The following is a 24,698-nucleotide window of genomic DNA, read 5'->3' on the forward strand; positions in this document are numbered from 1 at the left end:
TTGAGTTCAGAGTAAACTGTCAGTGTTGCAAGGAGCTATATTTTATTTAAGAGTATTGCTGTTTTGTTTTTATCCTCTCTATTTACACACATGCATTTGAAGAGCAGAACATTTGATAGAAGCCAAACTCTCCAACTTGTTGTTCTCGCTGACATATTTGACAGCTACTGGACAATTAGACAAGCTCATAAATGCTCAGCAAAAAGGAACATCAAGTCCTCTACTGCGGCACTAACCCACAAATCAAATCATTAATTCAAGGTTTCAACTTCATCTGCCACAATAAACACAATGGCAACATTGTACTGTGACCTTCATGGATATATTGAGTTTGGAAATAAGTTATCACAAGGTTTGGACACCATGTGCAGACAGAACTGAAGACACTGTGGTAACCATTTTTGAGAAGCTGATGTTATTGATGGGTAAAACAGTTGTTTACTTTGGAGAGAAGGACAAAATATGAATATGAGGATGTGTTTTCATGTGTGTGACTCCTCAGATTTGATAAGGCTTCCATTGAGCCCACAGAAAGTGAGACTTCTGCTAATACTCACCAGAGGTAGAAAACAATCAGAGACTGCTTCCTCATTTTTGGAGTTCGAACAAGGTCGAAGAAGGAGTGTTTCTGCTTCACCCCAGTTTTCTCCTCAGTTTTATAAACCTGATGAAACATGAGAACAACAGTGAGTAATAGGTGTCGCAGTCACAGTTACAATGTGAGAGTTAAAGTAATTTGCATGTTTAAATGCCAGCAAGTTATCAAAAAACCATTTATGCAAAGTAGAGCTAACAGTCGTCACTTTAGTAGCAGAGTAGTTGTGTCACACAGTGAGTACTTTCACTGCTACATAAGTATTTGTATGTGCTTAAAGAAGGATCTGGCAGCTGATTTATGTGTTTTCATTCCTTGACTTGAATACATTTCCAGTGATGGTGACAGCAGACCGCGCCCCGTACCCTCGGACAGATGTAGGTCATTTGTGTGAAAGTGAAAATTATTCAGAGGAAAAGTGTTTGTTATTGGTTCTGACTTTATGGGAAAATAACAACAATGTAGGTTCTGACTGACTGAGTCTGGACCAAGTGCTCTGTTGAAACAAAGTTAGTGGAATCCAGCAGGAATTACCAGCTACTTATGTGAATAATCAAATTTGCATTGTAGTCTTAAGAAAAGCTGCATTTTATAAAAAATGGGAAGCGTCTGATTATGTGAAAGTGGAATTTGGGCCAGTAAACATCATGGCAAGCTGGTTTTTATCAAGCCTCAGCATGCCATCAAGACATGAGGTTTTACTGCAGACTGGCTGAAGTCAGATATATTTCATGGAGCAGAGGCTTGTGGTTTTTACTTTCAGTTTTTTTTCCGAAAATTCGATTTCCTTCCTGGAGCAGCTGACCAAAGCACAGAACAAAACAGACATCTGATCTTTTAATACACAAATGGATTCTGTGTTAGAGTTTCTGTATATCACAATGCTTATTTGGATGTCAAATGATGACTACATTTTCAACATACACACTACCAGTCAAAAGTTTGGTCACACCGTCTCATTCAAGTTTTTATTTGCATTATTTTCTACATTGTACATTAATACTGAAGATGAACACTTTTTTGTTTACAACATAATTCCATATGTATTCTTTTATAGTTTTGATGTCTTCAGTATTAATCTACAATGTATACAATAATTAAATAAAACCACTGAATGAGAAGATGTGTCCAAATTTTTGACTGGTAGTGTAGGTGCTTTTACAGGATATCCTGGACACAAATCTTGTACAAGAGATCCTTATATTTTATTGCGTTATATGCAGGGTTACTTGAGGGGCCAATGCAGTAATGGAAGCTATGCCCATCGAGTCTTTGGAGTCTGTCTGTTCCACCAGATGTGGAAGAGAAACAACTAAAAATGCACCTGAAATACTACTTTTTGTCGGTAATGTATTATTTAGAAGCCCAAGAGCGCATCCTCGAATAACTACAGTACAGGAGCAAATACAGTTTGTTGGGTTAAAGACTGTATTAAAAAAAATCCCTGTTTGTGACTCTTACATCTAATTCAATTCAATTCAATTCAATTCAATTTTTATATAGCGCCAATTACAGTCAAATTGTCTCGAGACACTTTACAGAACCCATATGCCTGACCCCCAGAGCAAGCCAAAAGGTGACAGTGGCAAGGAAAACACCCTTTTAACCCTACTTGTGTGGAATTCCCCACTGTATGAAAGGCAGTCCTAGTTTTTAATCAAGTTTAGGCTTGTATTAGTGGCTTTGTCCTGTTTTTCATCCCTCCCACCACATCATCACTGCTGCACAACCGAACAACATCTTCTTCTGCAGTTTCGAAACAGCAGCACAGCAATTTTCCATATCTGAAATTATAGCAAAGCCTTTGTTCTTATTGCTTCTGCTTATGGCATTGAAATGCAGAAAACAAAAAATAAAAGCATACATTATTCATGAAACGAGGCAGTGTGAGTCATGGCACCAAATATGTTATTAGTTTTGTGTCCAACTGCTTGAACGCTAAAGTGTGCTCATAGATTTGTGTTGAGATTCAAAAATAGACTGGAAACTTGTGTTTTCAAGGGTAAAAAAAAAATTTAAAAGCTGCAGATTAGAGTTTTTCTAATTGGTTCAACAGATCTTTTACTAACTGAATTTTGAAGATGTTTTTCATTATGACATTTAAAGAAAAAAAAATCGCCTTGGGGCTTGAGAGGATAAAAGACAGAAAAAAGGAAATTTCAGTTCCATGACAGCTGTGAACTTTAAAATGACTAATGATCTCATTGAAAGCCCAAGAACAAAGTTAAGTAGATCTTGGGTTACACTTATTTGTCATTAAACTCTAAACATTATAAAGAAGGAAGCTGATATGTACATTGCAAGTATTAGTTGCTTAGTCGGCGACATGATAGTTCAAGTTACACAATTTCAGCACATGACAGGAAACGAAACTTACCCTTCCTACTGCTTGATATCACCAAAATGGCAAAACCAACATTTCACTTCCTTTTGATGCCATGTAGGGCATGTGTGCATTTGGTTTTGGTTTTATTTGTCCAGTTTTTGACCTAATTCCGAAATCAGTGTATTTGCAGTACTGTGCATGACAATAAGGCCAAACATACAGTCACAAATATAGTACCTAAGCAATGAAAGAGCAAGGAGTCCTGCAACAGTTGCAATGGTCCCTACACAGCTCTGATCGCAACGTTTAAGTATGCTGACAATTTACTTGGGACACAGATTAAACCTCAGTTTGTCATGTATGTAGTCAGCAAGTGCACATTTAAGACAATTTTTTTTTGAGGTTTTATTTTTAAAGAGGTCAAATACAAACATTATTAAGTCATCCAAATGTACAAGGTGGAGTTTACTTCAGCCAACTAATTTCTAATTGCAGCCTCAAAACATGAAGCTGTCTTTGTCCAAAAAATGTGTACGAACTTCTACAAATAATGTGAAACAGTTACTGTAAAATGCAGTATGTTAAGTGCAGAGATGGAGACAGTGGTATAGTAACAACAATCAAGAGTGTTGGAGCTTAGCGGTCGGCTGATTTCACAGCACTTGTTTTCAGTGTGTTAGGGTTTTTTGTTATTATTGCTGACATTTTGTCAATGAAATAAATATCCACAGGCTGGGAAATTCTAAAAAACACCACTACCTGGCACATCTCAAGGTCTTTAGTGAGGGGCTTCCCGTTCATCTGTGCTGCCTTCCGGATTAGTTCCCAAGCTTCTTCTGTCCTGTCGTTGGCCATTAGCCAGCGAGCTGACTTTGGCAACACCCTTAAAATGTAAAAACAAACTGTTCAGGTCACAACCTTGACTGGACAATTTGTCCTTCATTGTGGAACATTGGATTGCAGCTATTATTCCTGTTATATGTTATATTTGACAGGTAAAAATGAGCATCACGTGGAAGCTCTCTAGCAAGAGGCAAACAAGTAGTCTTCAAAGTAGGTCAGTGGAGTTTCCTGGAGCACTACACTCAAAAATGAGAGGAATTTGGCACCAACCATGCATGACAGCATACACTGCAGATTTTGTTTCCGACATAGCGGATGAACTTCAATCGCAGAGTTTCACAAGCACAACACAAGCACACTGTTCTTTATTTTATTTTTTTTTAATGATACTGTTAAAGTAATTTTATGAAATATAAAGAACTGTTTTTTTTTTCTGATGACACTGTACACTCTGTGTCAGGCTGCAGCCGACTCACCAGATGTAGAAGATGAAGAGGAAGCCCGGTGCTGATATCGCCAGCTGCAGTTTACGCCAGTCTCTTATGAGGTAAGCCACACCAGCCAGAAAAATGTAGCCAAAGCCAAAGAAGTAGTCAGTGATTATACCAGCCAACATCCGCTCCTTTGATCCCGTCCATTCTGTGCCTGTATGGCAGGAACACGTGAATAAGCAGCACAATGAATAAAACATATGCCAATATATATATATATTAAGGTGTCAGATTGCACTATGATGTAGTGTTTCGAACAGAGAAAGAACATTTTATAATTTTTTGGCTACAGTTCGCATAAGGCTCACATCTTTCTGATTCAAAACCCATAAACAAGTTACTGTTAGAACCACTGTAGTCTCAAAGCTCAAGTGTTTTAAGACTTAATTAAAAGTAATCCAGAGCTTGAGTCTACCTTGGTCATTCATTCCACCTACATTGGCTGCTTGTATTTTCTCTCTCCAAAAATATATTTCTCCCCTCAATTTCTTCCCCTTCAATAATATCTGTCATTACAGATGGTCTTGGTTTCATATGCCAAAGTTTTGTAATGCTACAATCACAGCTAAAGTACTACTGACATTTAGCCTCAATGCATGGAAGTGGCAGCATCATTGTTGGACATAAAAAAAACTATGATAAATGAAACCAAACAAATCTACCTGACTCTCTACCACATTGCATTTTTAAAATTTGAATAAATTTTCCCTTCAGATCAAAATTAACCATGAAACCAAACCAAAGGATACATCAACCCTCATATTTTAACATTCATAGTCACGATTAGTAAATGATTCAATCCACATCTCAACATACAACCGCTAAGACCGAGATGCATCTTTTAAGGACCCTATTTAATTTCTGTTACCAGTTGTATATCCATCATTTTCATTTTACTGAGCTGAGATTCTATTGGACACTGACCGAGCACAAACGCATTCATGATAACCCCAGAGATAGATGTTCCAACCATGAAGCGCAGGGAAACGTAGACATAGAAATTAGGGGCAAAAGCAGCAGCAACCCCAAAGGTGGCCTGGATAGCCAGGTTGATGAGGATGATGATCCTGCGACCATATCTGAAACAAGACAAAAGATTTCCAAACTTCCATGGAAACTATACTTAGGTGCAAAATTCTACAAAGTAACACACAGAGAAAAAGCAATGAACAAGACAGAAGGTGTTGCAAATCCTTTCAATAGTGCATTTAGGATGGATGCTGTTTCACTTACTTATCAGCTAAGCTTCCAAACACAACAGCACCGACAAGGAGGCCAAACATGTAGATGGAAGAGCCCATGTAGTTCAGGCTGGCATTGTCACAAACCAGGTCCCACTGTGAAGAAGAAATACTGGTAAATTCACTCTAAGAGTCTGAGAACTCTAAAATATATGAAAATAGTACAGAAAAATGGGCAAGATCTATTAATGGTGCTGCTGGGCAGTTTCACAGTTCACTTTGCTAGCAAGTGGTCAGATTGTGATAAGTTTTGGCAGTGTATTTACGGTGCCTAGAAGATGAATCCGCTCCGATCTTTGAGCTGTTTTCATACTAGTCTGTCTATGACTCCATGTTTTGTCCATCTAAGATATGTTTTAGTCTAAAAGGCTGATGGCTATTGAATTTGCTGAGCACATTCACAGTCTAAATGGGCAAAACCTGTTTGATTTTGACCTCCTGACCTTTCCCCTTTGTCTAACAGGAACACTCCTGCACAAAGCCCTGCTACTCAGACAGCTGTAGATTAAATGAAAATCATTTGTTTGTGCCATTCAACACTTTAACAGTGCTAAAATGAACACTGCAGCATTTAACAAACTCTCGTGAGCCTTTTGCCTTTTTAATAGAGGCGCATCACGTGTAGATTCCTGAGGCCTCTCAAATTGCACATAAGAGATGTGCTTTGTTGGTGATTCGCCCATAGTATACACCACTGAAGTTCCACAGCTGGAATGTTACAGAGTCCCAGACAACTTCCCATCAAACGCTCCTTAACATCCACAGCCTCCTAAATCAATTGCAGGCCTCTTGTTTAATGTCGTCACTGCAGATGGTTTGTCACATTGCCACACGTGACATTGCCTTGTCCAATCAAATCATCTTGGTCATGTAACTGTTCCTGGTGCCCACCCCTTATGTTCATGAATTACAAAACTTGGCAGCATATGTGGGGACGCCTGGAAGATGCCTGCACTGCAGGAGTCCATCTCTCAACCCTCATCCCGTTTAGACCTTGTCTCAGATAACACCAAAGCCTACTGTAGTAAAGCTGCTAAGCCCCTCCACATTCCATAGCGGCATGGAGTCCTTGTGTTGAACACATCAACCAAAAACATAGAAATTCAATAAATTCAAATCCTGGTTTGAGAGTTTGTCAGAGTGGCTGCTGGCTTTTTACTCACCTCAGTTACTATGGTGTTTTGGAATGTTTCTGTGCTATACTCCCAGCCCCCCTGGCAGCTCACGGTAGAGTGTCCTTCGCCAAGAGTTGCTGCATTGCTGTGGTTCAAAGGGACTCTGCAGGATAGCGTAGGCCAGACATCGGGGGTAGACAGACGGCTGAAGTTTGAAGAGGCTGGAGTGCCCGCTGAGGGCCATGTGGAGCGGCATAAATGAGGAGGAACAGCCCCGGTGAACACCGACACCAGCATGTGGAACGCCAGGAAGATCTGAGGTATACAGATCCACACATACAAGATCTTCTGGAACTTCCCAAAGCCTCCAATAATAGAGAGAATTTCATCAAAATTCATTTTGAGGTTGCTTGTAGACGCACACTTAAACTGTAACTGATCAAGTTCTAATTCAGAAGGTCCAAAAGAGCTTCTAAAATGAAACAGCCATAGATGCGCAAGCAGATAATGACAGAGAGCCCAACGTCAGTCAAATGTCTGTGATAAAAGACTGGAATTAGTGACTCTGTGCCAGGCTGATGATTAACAGGCAGAGAAAGTGTCCTCACTCAGATGCAGTCACACCTGTGTTGTGCTCTGAAAGCAACCTATGGCTTTCTGTAGTGAACTGTGGAGCTTTCTGACGGTGATCTAACCTAAGAGTGATGGGAGTGAACTAAAACAGGAGGGAGGTCTTTGCCTGCTGGAGGAGGAGTCACTGTGTGATGGCTGAACTGCTCTGCTTTTGTCTCTCCACCCCTGCTCAAAAACTTTCATAACATAAGAGTAAATTAAGTAACCCATTCTGACTTATTACCAAATATTTTTCACATACTTTCATTTGACCCGAATAGGCCTCATTCAGCGGAATTTTATTTGCTGCAGTGACAGAGGGAGACAGCAAAAGTCACTTTAATATCATCTTTATGTGGTTTTTAAGAAAATGCACACGTATCATGTAGCGGTTTCAGTTTTCCTGGTCTTTCATTTGTCAAACTTCCTCAATTGTTCTCAGTAGGACTGACAGACATGCACATTCCAACTGGTGCACAGTAATTCTACTGTTAGATGACATGTGGGAGGAGTAAATGTCCAAGTTGGTGACACAAAAGGAGAAGATAGATAACAACGAGGATTAAGGCTGCTCTGACTGGTCTTTACTCACTCCATCATCAATAGCTCACATTTCTCTGCCTTATCAGGTCATCTCCTGGCTTGTGCTGCTTAATTTGAACACTGCAGTGATTTGTTCTGTGGCTAAATTCTCATACATGCCATGTGGATCCCTTATCACTGCCATCAAAACCATTGACAAAAATGGAACAGAGCTCCTGGGAGTAATCTGAGTGGACTTGCATTGTTTGATGAGGCTCCTGTGTTGAAGTCTTTATATCGTCAACAGTCAGCACATGTAATCTTCTACAAAGAGTTTAAACTGCAAATGCAAAAACACAGCACAGAATGGTGGCAGCTGAAGAGTAGTTTCATAAAAAAAAAAAAAAAAAACTGTCAGAATGGGGTGGAGGCAAGTTAGCACAAGACACCCTTTCAATACAAAGCAGGAAGTAGTGAGTGCTACAGTATATGCCGCAGATCAAGTATCCCCTGGGAGTAGACTGTATTACATCACAGGGCTCTGGCTGAAAAACACTAAAACTTGTTTTTTATGGAGAAACTGGACATACAGGTTGAAAACAGGCTTTCTATAGAGCCAACAGTTCACCATCACTCAAGCCCACATCTGTCACTTCTGCCCTTCTTTGCTCTATAAAACGTAGCACCATCTTGTGGTGATATCAAAAAAAAAAAAAAAAATCAGTCCAAACAATAAATCAAATTCTGTTCATTTTCAACTTAACTTTCAATTAGGTAAGTTTCTACTTTTCTAGTTATTTTTCTAGTGTCAAAATGTGAAAAGGTGTGTTTTAAAATGCTTTCTTTGAATGAGTCTGTCTGCAATAAGAAAAAATAAGAGTTCAAAAAAGGTATAAAAACAAATTTTATTAATTACAAAACATATATTTTTGTGCATTTGTTAGGATAATTGATAGGCTCTGAAAAATATGACTTAAATACGTTGTTTAATGTAGATTATATGCTTAGTCACTACAGACAACACTATCACAAAAACTGACCCACAACATGACACTAAAGGATTTTGTCCCACAAATTCAAGTGGCTTTAATTCAATTTAAGATACTAACAAAAATAAACTACAACCACTGCAGCACAATTCTACAGAGATTTAATTTTCTATCCTAAACCGTGCATCTTCCACTAACTCATTTTAACAAGCCCACTGCCAGAGTGTCGGCTTTTGCCCTGGTAAAGGAAATGTCAAAACAAGACAGGAATGTTAAGACTCGCACCTTGCAAAGCTGAAGTGTGTGAGATCAAACAAAAGCACCCAATTATGGTCTTTAAAGGTGAGGAGGTGGAGCAGTCGCCCTCAAGCATCACCAGAGGAAACAAGACCTCAGAGGTGCAGCTCCAACTTTACACATCAAACCACCGCCAAGATGTAGCATTTTTTTGAAAATTTCTTCTAGCAGTCTGCATGAACAATAAAGACACTGACTGATTGCAGAGGCTAAAAGCAAGCTTCAGGTGTGTATTTGCTCCGTTAGGACTTTTTCTTTAAAGTACCTGAGGGGAGTTGTGTTGATGGTTTACTGATGATCTGTCTGGTGATTGGTATGGCCACCGGAAAGTCTGCAGGACTTGTTTTGTCAAAAATGAAGCATTACTGGCTATTTCCTGCTACTGTAAAGTCGTTTGGTTTCAGGCTTGTTTCTGATTATATTCCCTAGTCCTAGACCAGACTTGTGATTATTTGGTCTTTTTTTTTTGTTTGTTTGTTTATTTTAGATCCACACCATTTTCTATCTGTTTACAGTAAAAGCACTATAGGGTACCTGGCTCGATCCTGACTGACTATTCCTTATCCTGATATAGATGTACGCCCATCTATTTTGCTAATAGCACTTCTAAATATCAGCTAAGAAGGCGAAAAGCACAGCCAGCTCACAGTGGACATAGTCTGAAGCAGCAAAACCGCGCACAAACATTTGGTGAGGAGTGAGTCAGTCCAGTTGACCCAATTATGGTCAAAATCATCAGTCCAGTATGCACAGCTTGTACAATTATAGAAAAGGTTCAAAATAACTGAGAACTAACTTAACTTTGCTTCAACGCAGCTCCTAAAGGTGGTTTTGGTGCACAAAAGTAAACAAAAACCTTCATAATGCAGGATGTGCAGTGTAGATGTCACAAAGTGAACTGAACATCCTGTACTGAAGGGCAATTGATAAAAGATAACAGAACACATTGTTTAAAAAGTTAATGTGAACTGTATTTTAGATGTGATGGGTATTGAATGGAGCTTTAACTAAACACATTTTGAATATTGTCTGCATTTTCTGATTATCTTTCTAAAGCATGGGAAAAGTGAAAGACAGTAACTCTTCCAGTGATGGAAGAAGAATTAAGAACATTTACTTCAGTAAAAGTTTTAACAAAACACTATAAAAATACTGTATGACAAGAACAAGTTGTGCATTCAAACCCTTAAGTAAAGGTAATATAGACTTAATGCACTTAAAATGTGAAACATACAAGTAGTCACTGTGCAAAACAATGCTCCCTGTCAGTGTTTTATATTATATATATAATGCTTTTGGATTCATATTACTGCTGCATTAGCACTTTCACCTTGTAGCTAGAAGATCCCTGGTTCACGTCCCGGCTTTCTCGGGATCTTTCTGCATGGAGTTTGCATGTTCTCCCTGTGCATGCGTGGGTTTTCTCTGGGTACTACGGCTTCCTCCCACAGTCCAAAAACATGCTGAGATTAATTGATTATTCTAAATTGTCCGTAGGTGTGAATGCGAGTGTGATTGTTTGTCTGTCTATGTAGCCCTAAAATTGTGATATAAGAGTTCAGAGGGTAAATGTACAGCAACGTGTCATAATCTGTAGGATCATCATGTGCTTGTAGAATTGCTGTCCTGTGAGAATAATCCTTCAGTTTATAAAAAAAAACTAAATAATCCAGTTTGGAGATACATGAAGAAGGGTATGAGCAGTTTTAATCTGAAAAGCAACTAAAGCTGTAAAACAAATGCAGTACAGTAAAATGTACGATATTTACCTCTGACATCTAATGGAGCAGAAATATAAAGTTATATAAAATTAAAAAGTATCTGAACTTTGTACTTAAGCACAGTACTTGAGTAAAAACACAGTCTATTTGATTACTGGATAATTGTTTGTTACATACAGTATGAACTGGGTCAAAGATATTAAGTTTGGCATTAGGGGAAGCAGATGTAGCATTTGTCTTGTTGTTATGTGCATCTTATGTTTTGGGTTTAGGGGGCGGTGTTTGCATATTTACTACAGGTCCAGGGTTAAATATCTCCAGTAGAGTTATTTGTGGGAGGTTTATATTTGGATGATGTTTATGTTTGACTCATGTCTATGTCTGGTAGATGCTGACGGCAGATGATGGTGGTCAACATGGTGAAATGTTTAGTTTGTTGTTAGTTAATGACTCTGAATAATCTCGTGAAGGATAAGTGGTATAAATGACCAGATGAAGATAAAATATTACAGTAGGTCATAGCAACAATTTTGTGTAAATAAGCAGCTTTTGTTCGGGTCTTTCCATGTGAATTCTCAAAAGGGTGTTGGCTTTCCAGGGATGGAGGTGGAGAGTTTAGCTCTGAGAGGGACCTCTTTACTCAGTGTAAATAATAATGGAATGTGAACTCAAATACATGTCCGTCCACATCATGTGGGAACGTACAGCTTCAGCACCACATTAACCAAACAGCACACAGTGGACGTATTTACTGAGAAGAACTCCACTTATGAATTCGGGTTTTGTTGGACAATTTAAGAATGAAATGTACTCTGCTGAGTGCTAGGTAGGGACCTGTCACAGACGGTTTACTGATTTAACTCTTAGTTTAACCCAGATAAACGTGAGCGAGGTCCACAGACTAAGAATAAACAAGTGGGCAGGACTTGAAGGTCTCGGAGCGGCCCGGCAGTTATGAAGACAAATATTTCCCCTCTGGATCAGTGAGGCGGGGAAAGGTGTGTTTGGAGAGGAGACAGAGGGGTGCTTTGTCCCCTTCTTCAACAGGTCAGCTCTCCCAATCTCTCCTCACCCCACCCCATTCCTCTCCCAGCTCCCAATCCCCCTCCCTCAATCCCACTTTCCTGCTCCCTCGTCCCCCTGGTCGCTCTCCTCTGGAGCTCACACAAACCTTAACACTTAAGAGATGCTATCGCTTCTCTGCCGTTCCCTCCTGCTCATCCTTGTTCAACAGGTAAGAAGAGCGTTATCTTTTTCTATTCTCACTCTACAGACAGACTGGGTTTCTGCTGGGACAATAACTGATGTCTCTGAGTACCTGCCTTATATGAAGCAACAGGAAAATACAGCAGAAACTGTACTTAGGGGAAAAAAACTCACTCAGTATTTGCCTTTTCATTAGTGTGGTCTTATAATGTACTTATTTGCATACAGAGTGGTTTTACTGGGCTCAAGCTTAGTCTTTCAAAGTATGAGCTGGCTACAGAGGAGAAAATTCTGAGGGCTTTGTATTTAAAGCTCCCACGGACCCATTTTCACACCATGAAATGAGCTCATTCAGTAAACCTGGCAGACAGGCTTCAGATTTTTGGCATAACCCTCAGTGACCCTTGGAAGCACTGAGAGGCCGGGGGAATTAGAGTACACCATGCACGAGTTTCTCCACAGCAAAAAAGAGGCAAAGCAAAGTGAACACATTAGAAATACTACAAACCTAAGTGCTAGAATAGTTAAAAGCTGCTGGGCTGTCACTCCGCTGAGCTTTGAGGAGTAGTAAACCTTCACTGCTGTCACACTGTGCTGTCACGTTGATGCTTTAAGGTTCAAAGACTACAGTTATCTTCATGGTGTTTTTTTGCTTTTTAATTGTTTATCAATGGATGGTAGACTGTTTAAAATATAGGGAGAGAGAGAGAGAGATGAGATGTTTGAGACTGCCTCTCATCACACATCACACATGTATGATGCTCAATTACAACTGATGTGAGACGCACCTGAACTGCCTGACGCTGCAAGGAAAAAGCAAATATGAAAACTTAATACTAAATTTATGATTTAAGGTGTGAAATTCACAGTAATAAAGAAAAAAGGAAAGAAAAAATAGGTATATTTTAAAGGTTCTTACCCAGATTGTGCAACAGGTACCCTAATTTTGTGTTTGAATTTTTAGTGTGCTTATCACTGCTACAGACTTTACATGAAACCTACAGAAATAGTCTGCAAGCTATATGTGGACAATGTCATCAATGCAGGAAAAACTAAATGTGTCCTGGTCTCCTCTTTGGCTTTCTAGCTTAAATATATACAGTTAAGCATCTAATTTAAAGTTGTTTTACAAATATAAGCAGACAGTGTTATCATGCTTAATTAATTACCTTTAAGCAGGATTATTTGAGCTGATACTACTTATGATAATGATAAATAACTAAATAATAATGATTAAGAATTTGTCTTGTTTATGTGGTACCAGAAATACAAATCTCAAGGTGCTGAGACAAAAAAAAAAATGTTATTAAAAGTAAGGAAACAGGGGTAACTGGCTAAATTATCCTTTGCTAAATCTAACAAGAAGAAGAAACAGTTAACGGGAAGGACAGTCTGCAGCTTGGTTTTACTTCTGAATATTGTTTTTTTTTCGTGATGGCAAGGTAAATTGTCAAAAATTGTGACTCTCGTCGCAAATCTATAATTACTATGTTTTGCCTTGGCAGGATAGAAGGTGTCATTCTGTGCTTTGTCACTGAAAGGTTGAGACTTGCTTCATTTCACTTTTTAATACTGCCAACAAAGTTCAAGAAAAGACCAAAATAACTTAGTAATCTTGTACAGGTAGACCTATCGCCACAGCTTGGCATCAGCACTGGAGGATGGTCTAACTGCACCAATTATCATTCTGCTGTGGGAAAAAAAATTCTTTGGTGTGTTTGTTCCAATTCAATATGTCAACCATTAGCTAGAATACCAGAAAACTGCAGAGAGACCAATGTGTCTAAATGGCTCTGGAGATGTCCCAGCTTTTCTTCTTGAGCCACTATGAGGCTGACATACAGTATCTTCCTAGCGAACCCAAACCTTTTTATCCAGCACCATCAACAAGGCAAAGTTTAATCTGTCCAAGGCAGCCTGGTAACTCACCTGGTCAAATGTGCGCACGAGCATCATTTGCTACGGTTGACTCCTTGCCACAGCAGCCTGGGTTCGATTCCAGCCTGGGCCTTAACTGCATGTCTCTCGCCCTCCCTTCCTGTCTCTCCTTAGCTGTCCCTATCAAAAAAAAGGCCATAAAATATTCTTGAAAATGTATTTGTCCGACAAAGTGGTTACAACTGCGAAACTAATGACATTCCTATCAGAATTAGTTATAGTTTGTGTAAACAAAAACGGTGATCATGTTATAGCAATTATACTGAAGTTACCAATTTAAAGGCACTTCTGCGTCTACTCACAGTGTTTGGATGAACAGTACTTGATAGGGGGACACATTCACGTTTGGTCTGTGTCTTTCCCTTTTTTATTTAAAAAATAAAAAATCTGAATCAGATTCAGTTTTATTAGGAAGTAGGTTTTCACATATGGGAAATTTGACATGGTGTTCTGGTGCATAACAGTAAACAATGACAAGCAAAAGCACAAGAATAAAACATAAAATAAATGTAAATAATTAAAAAAAACTAAATCAAGGAGAAAAATCTAGACTATCACCATTTACATAGCATAACTATGTGTTTCTCAAAAAAACATGGCCAGTTCTTCCAATTAATAAAATCTTTGAGGACATATGGATAACTTAATCAATCTTATATTTCCATTTTCCAACAGTTACACTGTGAGGGATTAAGCAATGAGGGAACCTTTCCACATTCACTTCTTCTCACTGTGATATGCCTACTTTTTCCACTCTTGATGGAAAAACAAACTTTCAAGGACCATCTCTCTCCTTGCCTCCATCTCTCTCAAGCTGGACCAAAAAATATCTGACACAAAATATTGACCTTGGCTTCCAAAAGGCACTTGAGTGAAGTGCAAACTAAGTGTGTGAAGGCATTTTATTTTTAAGTCTCTCATTAAGGTGTCTGTACTGCAAACTAACTACCTCATATGTGTCAGAGTTCTACTCCAACATTTTCCACAGTAGCTAAACTTGGAAGTGGGACAAGAAACTGTCCATCAGAAAAATTTACTGTCTTAACAGGAACCAGAAAAACAGCGACAGTATGTCACATCTTCAGAAATCCCAGTTTTTTTAAGTCTCCAGCTAGACTGAAACTATAAGAGGATGGAGGAGTTCAGACAATGATGCTATTTGTTTTTGTCCAAGTTGACACAAAGTTTTCAGTCAAATCTGCTCTTAGTAGTTACAATAGCAAATAAATATACACCTACTGCTATGATATATGTCCTGATATCAGTGGGCTAACATAACAATCCACCAGGCTGTAGTATGAAAGTTTATTTTCCATTTATTCAGGACACTTTGAAATTTGGTTGGTTTCAAGTCAGCGTGCAGACCTAAAATCGAAAAAAGCGAATTCTTATTTGACCTATAGGTTCTTTCTCGTTGGAAATGATGGAAATTTGTCAAAATACAGCCAGAAGCTGCATTGGAGATGGTAATTATTAAATTCAACTTCATTCAACAGTATTTTTAACAGTCTTAACAAAAAACTATTCAAAAACTATTCAGACCCCTTGAAAATGTTGCAATTTTTTTTTAGAAAAATTAAAGTTTTTATTCTATTCTAAATTGTCCTGGTAATATTTACCATGTTCTACAGCATTTTTATCAATAGCTGATGCAGTGGTTCGCAAAATATTCATTAGTCAACTACAAGTGAAGGCGAAAACCAAAGAGCTTAGTGAACTATTTGGGCATATCACTGAGGCAGAGTCGTGCATTGTGACTCGTTCATCCAAGTCCTTTCAAATGGCAGTGGCTACAACGCAAAGCACAATCAAAAAGTAGAGGGGATTCGACACTGAAAAATCTTAAACAAGACAGGAATGTAGTTGCCTGAACACAGCTATGAGGCTTCTGATTACAAAAAAAAGTAGCAGCATTCAACGAGAGGAACGGCATTCCTACTGATAAGCATGGTAGTGGAAATGTAACACCTCAGAGTTCCTTTTTAAGCTAATGGGCTGGGTAACATCACTGAAGTAAATAGCATCATGACAAAAGACGAGGACAAAAAATATTCAAACATGAGTCTGCAAAAAAAAAACCTGCCCGTAAGAAGCCCTGGATCTGAAACAAACAGCCAAAGTGGTGAAGACGGTTGCTTGATGGTTAATGGAAACAAAATCAACATGTTAAAGTGGTCCAGCCAGAGTCCAGACTTGAGTCTCATTGAGGATCTGTGGAGGAACTACAAAACTGAGTTTCGGCAAGAATATTATCCAACTTCAGAGACGTGGAGATCAGAATTGTCTTGTCAGGCCTGTTCATGTCATTTCTAGCCAGAAGATATCTATCAGTCATATCAACATTTGGCAATGGTTATGAATAATTTGGGACTTAGCTGTACATGAACTGTTTAATTTCAGCATAGTAAAAATATCTTGGTCTTGACCCAACTGTTGGACAGACAGCTAGATAGAGTAATCAATTTAACTCTACCTCTGCAAGTCTGAAATCAAAAAAGTTGAACTAGGGTGCTTGGGTCACTTAGCCAGCTGTACTGAGGCAATATTATTTTGCATTCATTGAAGAGTTCAGAAGTCAGCAGTTGGAAAATGTTGAAAAAAAATCACCTTCTAATTCAATTCACCAATTCCACAGTGGTGTGAACACATTCCCAGAAAAATGAACTGCAAAATGCCACTTTGAACCTTGAATCTATCTTTCTTCCACCTTCCTTCTCCAGTGCTTCAGCCGGGCTCAGAACAATGGGCAGCTGTCGGCTCCTCAGGGCGGACGGGCTGCGGCCGAGAGGCGGCAGTTCTGCCGATGGCCCTGCAAATGCCCCAGAGATCGACCCTACTGTGCCCCGGGTGTGAGCTCAGTCCTGGACGGCTGTGGCTGCTGCAAGAGCTGCGCCAGACAGATCGGAGAGCCCTGCAACGAGAGGGACGTGTGCGATCCACACAAGGGCATGTACTGCGACTTCTCAGCAGACCAGCCAAGATATGAGGTCGGAGTGTGTGCATGTGAGTGTGTCTGTTATTTTTCTTTATCACGCTCTCTTTCTAAAACAATAGCTCCTGCTGACTTAGTGGATCCATGCTGTTAGCAGGTGTTCAAACCCAAAGCAGCCATATGTAAAAAAAAAAAAAAAAAAAAAAAAAAAAAAAAGAAAAAATAGTAAGAGAGTATAGAAGAGCAATATGATTAAATTATTCTCATTTGCCTGAGTGGGGAGCAACACACCGGACTCCTTCGAGGGCAGAGGAAGTCCCAGTAAACTCTCAACTGGCTCAACTGAAAAATAATTGTAAACATGAAGTTGCCTGCAGGGGCTTTTTAGAAGTAAAACTCAGTGGGCAACTTTCAAAAGAAACAGAGCTGCAAGTAACGATTATTTTCATTGTTGATTAATCTATTGATCTCCTTCTTGATTAATAAAATGTTTGGTGTGTAACATGTCAAAAATAGTAAAAAAAATTTTTTTTAAATCAGTGTTTCCCAAAGCCGAGGTAGCATCCTCAAATGTCCTGCTTTGTCCATAGCCTAAAGATATTCATTTTAATTTCATGGAAGAGTAAAGAAACCAGAAAATATTCGGTTTTAAACGGAGTTTTGACCTTTTTCTTAAAAGAAATTACTCAATAACCAGCTATGCAAATTGGCAAAGAAGTAGCTGGCAATTAATTTTGTTCAGCATAATCAACTAATTGTTGGAACTCTAATAGGAAAGCACATCTATGGTCTATCTATGACTCAAGCTAGTTTTTCCAGTTTAACAAACATCCGATAGACAGACTCAGAACAATAAAACTACCCACAATAGCCACATAACATTTTCAGAACAAAACATATTTTCAAATTTAAAGTCTATTTCCTTCTTTGGATGAGTGTAACTACTGGGAATGGGTTCAAGGCTGTTAAATGACAGCACTACAAGAAAGTACTCATAAATTTTAAAACCATTTCTGGCTTTCTGGTGAAAATAAGTGTGGTAAACCTCTTGGTTCATCATGAAAAAAAAAAGAAAAACATTAATTTACATTAAAATCTAAAACAGCTTTCAAGCTCCACAGTAACCGCATCAAGACAAATTCATCATGGGTTGTGACATGTTTCCCCTCATTCCTTCAGACATGATGGCGGTGGGCTGTGACCTGAATGGGGCCCACTATGAGAACGGAGAGGCTTTCCAGCCCAGCCCCCTCTATAAGTGCACATGCATTGCCGGAGCCATCGGCTGTACCCCTGCTTTCATCCAGAAGCCTGCCGGCCTCCTGGGCCCCGCCCCGCTGATGGGCAACATGCCAGCTGGCCTCCGCAGTGGCCAGAGTTCTAACAAGCACCAGCAGGACACTACGTACATGTCAGGTGTGTGTTTAGAGAGTAAACTGGTGGAGAAGGGCCAGCCTGTCTGGCATGGAATGCTAATTGCTGTCAAAGTTAACTGGATAGAAGGGGAGAGGGAATTCATTGCTCTGGCAGTGCGATGTGTGACTGCCTGTGGTTAGACTGCCTCACACAGGAAAACAGAGTGATGGATGGCTCCAGTTACGAAAAAGAGGAGGAGGGACTCAGTTTTTATTAAAAGCACAAGAAATGCCACTTTAATGCACAAAACAGCTCATTTGGCAACTCTGCCAAAACATATGTATACCATGATCTGTGTGTTTCAGGGAAATTTTACTTAGATTCTGTGGGATCTTGTGCAAGTAGAGCTCAAATTAAACATTTACAAGCTCAGCAGCAAATTCCTTGATGGTGAGTCAGACCAGGCATTTTAAGGTTGTTGGGTAGATTCTGATCAGTGATCTGCCTGGCAGCACACAGGCTAGCGCTTTGTGTAGGGTGTTGTTGACACAGTACCCTTTAACTGTAACACTGAAAGCTTACAGGGATCCTCCTTTAGCCTGGAAGAAGAACTGTCTGATCCAGACGACACCCTGGAGTCCCTGCTCCAAGACCTGCGGCCTTGGCATCTCCGTACGAGTCAACAACGACAACAGCAAATGTGAGATGAGGAAGGACCGCCGCCTGTGTCTGCTGCGACCGTGTGAGAAAAGTGTGCTCAAGAGCATTAAGGTGACAACTTTGCTTAAATCTATGCATTGGCTTGCTTTTATACAACATTCAAAAAAAGTTATCAGTGATTGCTTTTGTTGCTAGATGCCAAAAGGAAAGACGTGCCGGCCGAAATTCCAGGCAAAAAAAGCAGAGAAACTCAAGCTCTCCGGCTGCACCAGCACCAAGAAGTTTAAGCCAACATACTGCGGCGTCTGCACAGACAAGCGCTGCTGTGTCCCCAACAAGTCACGCATGATAAAGGTCAACTTCACCTGCAAAGGAGGCTCCAACACACAGTGGAAGATGCAGTGGATAATGTCCTGTGTGTGTCAGAGGAAGTGCAACGATCCGGGCGACATGTTTTCTGACCTGCGGTTACTCTAATGGAACCATTCAACAAGTCCAGAGACACAGGCACGGAGAACGAGCCCTGCTGTGGAAAACTGACGACTGAAACATACTTCGGTTGTTAAGTTTTCCTCAGCAGTGGCGATGTGCCTCAAGAAACCTCAAAAGACAGAAACTCCAACTACAAAACTAAATTTGATATAGAAGAATGGCAGAGATAATTGACTAAATGAAGAAAAATGTTGTTAGTTATGATGAAAGCTTTTGTGAACCCTGTCTTCAGGGCAAGTATGTGCAATAACAAGGAATATGGCCAGTGTATTAGCTGTAACAGCAGATGTTGTCATATCAACATTACCTCATAAAAACATGGTCAGGGAGCCTTAAAAGGCAAATCAAGTCATACAGATTGAGTTGAACTCTTTCTATATTCTTTTTACATGTTGTTCTTACTTATTTTTTCAGACAGAGAACATTTAATCAAGTCATAAATTAGACAATATTGATATATAACTTATAAAGGTATATACAAACGATTTGGTTGTGTGAAGTTCTTTTTGAAAAAGACAAAGGAACAGACAGCTACACACAGACTGACTACAAAGCGGACCTTCATGTGGCAATGCTGAGTCTGGGTGTGTCAGGGATGAGTCTGGCCTTGGTGGCATCCAGTTGATGATACTCTTCAATCAGTGAGCTGAGGGAGTCAACGGCCTCTGAGAAGAAGCTCTGCTCCATCCCCTCTACATGCAGGTAGTGATGTAAGTGAGCCTAAAATACAGCAAAAGAACAGAACTTAAAGTTGTGAAGTTGAAATACAAACCAAAAAATAATATGTAGTAATAAAAACATGAGTCTATTCTGGACAAGTGGTCATTCAATACCAATGACCCAAAATGAAGGTAGTGTCTTTATTTTTTGTGTTGGCACCGAAAATGTGTTCATTTTGATTCAATCTTTACCTCCATTTTTTAAGATCAAGTGTTGAGTGATCACCAAAAAAAGAATAACTGGAAAAAATACATTCAGCTGGCATTTCATTAAGTCCACTGAGCTAAAACCGACAAATTTAATACAACTGTCATACAACACCAAAGCTGTAGCATTGAAAATGACCATGTAGTTGTAATAACCCTTACCTAAAACAGTGGCAACAAACACTGACCATTCTAAGCTTCATGAAGGAAGAATGTCTTGCAGGACTATTGCACTAGACTGTATTAGTTCATTTTAATAAAATGTTTAGTCTATAAAATGTAAGCAACCACACTAGAATAAGGGTCAAACAATATGGTTTATTCAGGGCCCACGACAATTATCAGTAATCAGGGACACCTTTAACTGCTATTTAAAACCAATAAATTTGCAGTAAAACCAAAAATCTTGCTGACAAAATTTAGAGATATAAAACTCCAATACAAGCATTTTTAAAGGTGACTTTCTTCACATATGTTTCATCAAAAGATAACTTTTCAACATGTCTCCTTCAGGTTTGACAGCTTATTACCTGTGATGTGGAACCAATCAGTGCTGTGGGTGCTCTGCTCGAGAATTTATTGGGAATTGGTTAAAAAAAAACACAACAGTAAGGATAATCTGAAAAATGTAGAATATCAGACCCAATAAACGCCAGGCTGATAATCAGTCGACCTGTTTGAGGCTGTACCCTAGCTAAATGCTAATATCAGCATGCTAACATGATATTTACCAAGTATAATGTTGTTTGTGAAAATATTCACACCAATACTTTGTTAGTTTGCTAATGTTTGATGAATAGAAACTCAGGTTGATGGGAATAATACAAATGCTGATATTTAGTCATAAAAACAAGTGATGGACAAAGTAAAATTTGGCCTGATCATAGCACTAGATGAAAAGTTACGAGCTCAACAAATGTTAAAATATTAAATGTTAAAACAAATGTGGTGAGCAAACCACCAAAGACAGGAGAAACATTCTCTGAGGACCATGGATGCAGTCCAGTAGTTTTTAAGAAAGGTCAGAGTGGATGAAAGAAGTAGAACAAGCAACATCACAAATCACAAATGGCCATCACAGATTACTACAGATAAATATTTTCAAAAAGTAGGTTTTAAAGAGAAGTTAAGTAGCGAAGTAAAAAAAAAAAAAGTAAGTAAAAATAACTTGCTGATTTTAATAATTGGTATAGCAATTTTTTTGTACCTTTTAAAAGCTTAAAAACTCAAGAGTAGTGGAGGCGCACCTTCTTCCTGTAGAGCTTGGTAAAGCGTTCTCTGAGCTCCATGAATGTGGGCTTCACACAGGTGTTGTTGGCCAGAGCGAGCAGGGAGTGGGAGTGACCCACAGGAGGCACCGAACACAAACTCGTCTTCCAACCTTCCTGGTTCCACGATACAAAAGGCAGCGATGGCCTCAGTCTACGACGAGGAGAGACGAAAAACACCTGTACTCTGATAATTGTATATTTAATGCATGAACATAGGGCTGAAAAATCAACTGTAAGCAATCATCACAACTCTGTTGCATTAAGAGTCTCAGTCACATTTTAAACTGCATTTCAGTAGCAAGGATGCCTAACATATGAGCACATACGCCCTGAGCAGTGGAATCTCGGCTGGCCAGACAAATTGCTGCTCTGTTGTGTCCCACATTTTCTGTTTCTCTGTCTTACTATCAGCAAATAAAAAGAAAATTTAAAAAACCATAACTTTTAAAAATCTGAATCTTGTAAAGAAAATATGTATAATTAAGTTCCCACAGCATGCAGTAATGTTAAATTGTCCATTGATTTTACTAGGTCATAAAAATCTGAAAAATTGCAAATTATCATCATCATTGGAGCAGCTGAACCAACCATGTTTGCTAGTCCTGCTTGCTAAATGTCAATTCATTTCTAAACATTTTATTTACATTATTGTTTTGTGAGGAATACCGGTACTAACATTTCCAAGAGGAAGCATTCTATTCATTACATTTTTTATGAATCCTAAGATCTTCAGCTCTTTTTATGAAACACATTGATGTAACCAACAGTGCAGTACTGTACTTTCCCTTCTTCTCTCACGTTCCTTTTTTAAATTATGGTCACATGTATACGTGCCCTCACACCAGCTTCTGTTTCAGTTTCTTTTGACGACACGCCGTACAAAAACAAGATCTGTGGGGAAAGCGGTGAGCGCAGAGCAGAGGAAAGGTGGGTGCTGAATGGACCAGTCATGAATTATTGCTGCTGGTGTTGAATGGAGGTACTATTGGCAGGAGTGAGTGTGAAGGCCCTTTTTAGAGCTGTCAGGGTGGCTGTACTAACTTGTTGTGTGTTGTGTGGTGCAGAAGGAGTGTGAGGACGCTGCTCTGACCTCTCGATATTCCTGCGGAGGTCAGACACCTGAACGTTGCCCCTGACCATGAGGGCACAGGCCAGGTAGAGGCTATGCTTCGGGTCGGCTCGGATTAGTTGGTGGTCTTTACTGAAGGCATCGCTGAACATCTGATCCAGCCTAGAGGGCACAGAAGTAAATAAAATGTTCACATCGCTTAATAAACAAATCAGTTTTGTATCTTTTTCTGCACCTAAACTACCAAATAAACAAAAACATTAAGTGAAAAAGAACTGAAGACATTCCAGCTCAAGTTCAGTTTGTGAGGAAATCAGTGAAGCAGTGTTGACAAAGAAGAATTTTTGGAACTTATCTATGCAGGAAGGTCTGCCGAGGAGCCAAGATATTTTTAAGCAACACCCTGTTCTGCATTCATACAGTCACAGATATTTACCTCTGGGAGTTACCCGGTACAGCCACTGCTCTCTTTGACCAATGAGCAGTTCCACTGGAGCAGACGAGGACCTTATGGTTCACACAAGCCGCTTTTATGTCAGCTGTTGTTGGGGAACGTGGGTTTTTTCCAAGTCAGGCAAAGAGCACATTAAGTTGGCTCATAGTCGAATAATAAAGTGAATTAAGGTAGTTTTGTGGTGACTGAAAATCGTACGCTTATTGTTTAAATTATGTGACTGATTAGACAAATATTACGTTGAAGCTTCCTTTCTTGATTAAAGATCTAAAAACTCACCGTAGTATCAAAGTTACCTATTTAGCTAAGCAAGGCACTGGCTTTTTATTGGTCTCATTATGTGTCTTTCTGCATATAAAAAACGCCATATGGACTTGTTAAAAAGTCCATATGGGTCTTTAAATTACCAAAATATATACAATGTGACCTTGGACGCACATCCTCAGGCAATAACTTTGCACAGTCCTGTATACTGAAAGTATTTCTGATACATTTTAAGACCTATAGTCCCTTGATTACATTTACTTCTTAATAGTATTGTAACACTTACTGTCCGTGGATATGCAACACTTTTTTAATCTATATGTTACTGTTCATTGTTACGCACTAAAACACCAAATCAAATTCCTCCTATGTGAAAACCTACTTGGCAACAAAACAGTTTCTGAATCTGATTGTGAAAGACAAATGCCCCCCCAAAAAGCAACTAAACTATTTATATTGAAAACTGTCTAAAACATTATTTTAGGTAACTTGGTATTCATTAAACATGTTATTAAAATTTTACTTTTATATGTATTTTTATACATACATTTCTCTGATCTAATGCATAAATGTGTGTCATTTTATTATACTTGCCATAATCTAGTCTATCTGAAAAATATTTATATTTACACATGTGATACTACCCACATCACCCAAGCCTATCTGTAATACATGAAGTATTTGTCCCAGGTGACCGGTACTGTTTCATCATCAGGTTTTAAATAACAGTGTACACAAACCGAGCACGCTTCCCATAAGTGGGGAGCTTCACGTGAGCTCAGTACGCTAAGCTCTGTGAGTGTCAGAATGTCAGAACAACTGTGATGTATAAATAACTGCAGTGACAGCGAGGCAGCAGACCTTCTGGTGGGGACACTGACATCAGCCAGCGTGTAGAGAGGGGTGAGGCTGGGCACCAGGTAGTGTAACCGGGGGAAAGGCACCAGGTTCATGGCAATCTCATTCAGGTCCATGTTTAGAGACCCCTCAAATCGGGCTGAGCTGCAACAAAAGGAAATTTAAGGAAATTCAGGAGAAAAAAAACAGCTTAATAAACAACAACAACAACAACATAATGCTCTTTAAACACTTCAAAAAACAACATATAGATTTCCTCTTTCTTACTGTGCAAAAGTTTGAGGAAGGAGACGAAAAGAAAAGCAAAAACGTTTCCTGGAATAATGTCATTAACAGTTTCTATTTAGCATTCAACCACCTACAAAGAGCAGTAAACACACAAAAAAAACCAAAAAACAAAATCAAATCATCAATATACATGTACAGATTCTGAAAGTACCTATCAATTCTACAGTTAATTTAGTCTGTCCTAGCGTCTTCAGTCTGTTCATGTAAACCAGGACTGACTCCATGATATTGA

At 39.2% G+C, this 24,698-nt stretch overlaps 3 protein-coding genes across 9 annotated transcripts in view; 1 reads left to right on the top strand and 2 right to left on the bottom strand.

The window, feature by feature from the left end:
* Positions 1–14,013, bottom strand: part of si:dkey-119m7.4 (uncharacterized protein LOC560629 homolog) — a 26,046-nt gene extending 12,033 nt beyond the window's left edge. The window contains exons 1-7 of one of the 3 annotated variants that reach the window (XM_055015877.1): positions 13,888–14,013; positions 6,660–6,976; positions 5,489–5,592; positions 5,180–5,334; positions 4,241–4,409; positions 3,678–3,804; positions 558–664 (exon numbers count right to left, since the gene is read on the bottom strand). In XM_055015877.1, coding sequence (XP_054871852.1) covers positions 558–664; positions 3,678–3,804; positions 4,241–4,409; positions 5,180–5,334; positions 5,489–5,592; positions 6,660–6,908 — 911 coding nt within the window. In that variant the 5' untranslated portion in view covers positions 6,909–6,976; positions 13,888–14,013. Of the gene's footprint in view, positions 1–557; positions 665–3,677; positions 3,805–4,240; positions 4,410–5,179; positions 5,335–5,488; positions 5,593–6,659; positions 8,586–13,887 lie in introns of those variants that run through there. The other 2 variants (XM_035942315.2, XM_023296958.3) reach the window with 2 other exon arrangements.
* On the top strand, positions 11,812–19,821 carry ccn6 (cellular communication network factor 6). Of its 2 annotated transcripts, none has more exons than XM_023296964.3 (5): positions 11,812–11,986; positions 16,617–16,899; positions 18,008–18,244; positions 18,783–18,955; positions 19,040–19,821. In XM_023296964.3, exons 1-5 carry the CDS (start codon positions 11,939–11,941, stop codon positions 19,319–19,321), a joined length of 1,023 nt encoding a protein of 340 aa, XP_023152732.1. In that variant the 5' UTR covers positions 11,812–11,938; the 3' UTR covers positions 19,322–19,821. The 2 variants fall into 2 exon arrangements, with proteins under 2 accessions (XP_023152732.1, XP_035798207.1); XM_035942314.2 differs by having other exon boundaries at positions 11,815–11,986; positions 18,762–18,955.
* The window catches only part of tube1 (tubulin, epsilon 1), a 19,258-nt gene continuing 8,447 nt past the window's right edge, over positions 13,888–24,698 (bottom strand). For 3 of the 4 annotated variants that reach the window (XM_023296961.3, XM_023296962.3, XM_055015878.1), the window contains 4 exons: positions 24,182–24,322; positions 22,624–22,764; positions 21,510–21,684; positions 18,438–20,056 (listed from right to left, as the gene is read on the bottom strand). In XM_023296961.3, the coding sequence (XP_023152729.2) occupies positions 19,898–20,056; positions 21,510–21,684; positions 22,624–22,764; positions 24,182–24,322 (616 nt within the window). In that variant the 3' untranslated portion in view covers positions 18,438–19,897. Of the gene's footprint in view, positions 14,017–18,437; positions 20,057–21,509; positions 21,685–22,623; positions 22,765–24,181; positions 24,323–24,698 lie in introns of those variants that run through there. The other variant, XM_035942313.2, reaches the window with a different exon arrangement.

Source organism: Amphiprion ocellaris, chromosome 12, assembly GCF_022539595.1.
Source record: "Amphiprion ocellaris isolate individual 3 ecotype Okinawa chromosome 12, ASM2253959v1, whole genome shotgun sequence".
Classification (NCBI taxonomy): Eukaryota; Metazoa; Chordata; class Actinopteri; family Pomacentridae; genus Amphiprion; species Amphiprion ocellaris.

What these genes read in the sequence shown, in the direction of transcription:
- ccn6 (XM_035942314.2), top strand. Translation starts at nt 11,939, where the DNA reads ATGCTATCGCTTCTCTGCCGTTCCCTCCTGCTCATCCTTGTTCAACAG. An exon ending in TGAGGTCGGAGTGTGTGCAT is followed by an intron (nt 16,900 to 18,007) that starts GTGAGTGTGTCT and finishes TCATTCCTTCAG; the next exon opens with ACATGATGGCGGTGGGCTGT. An exon ending in GGACACTACGTACATGTCAG is followed by an intron (nt 18,245 to 18,761) that starts GTGTGTGTTTAG and finishes TAACACTGAAAG; the next exon opens with CTTACAGGGATCCTCCTTTA.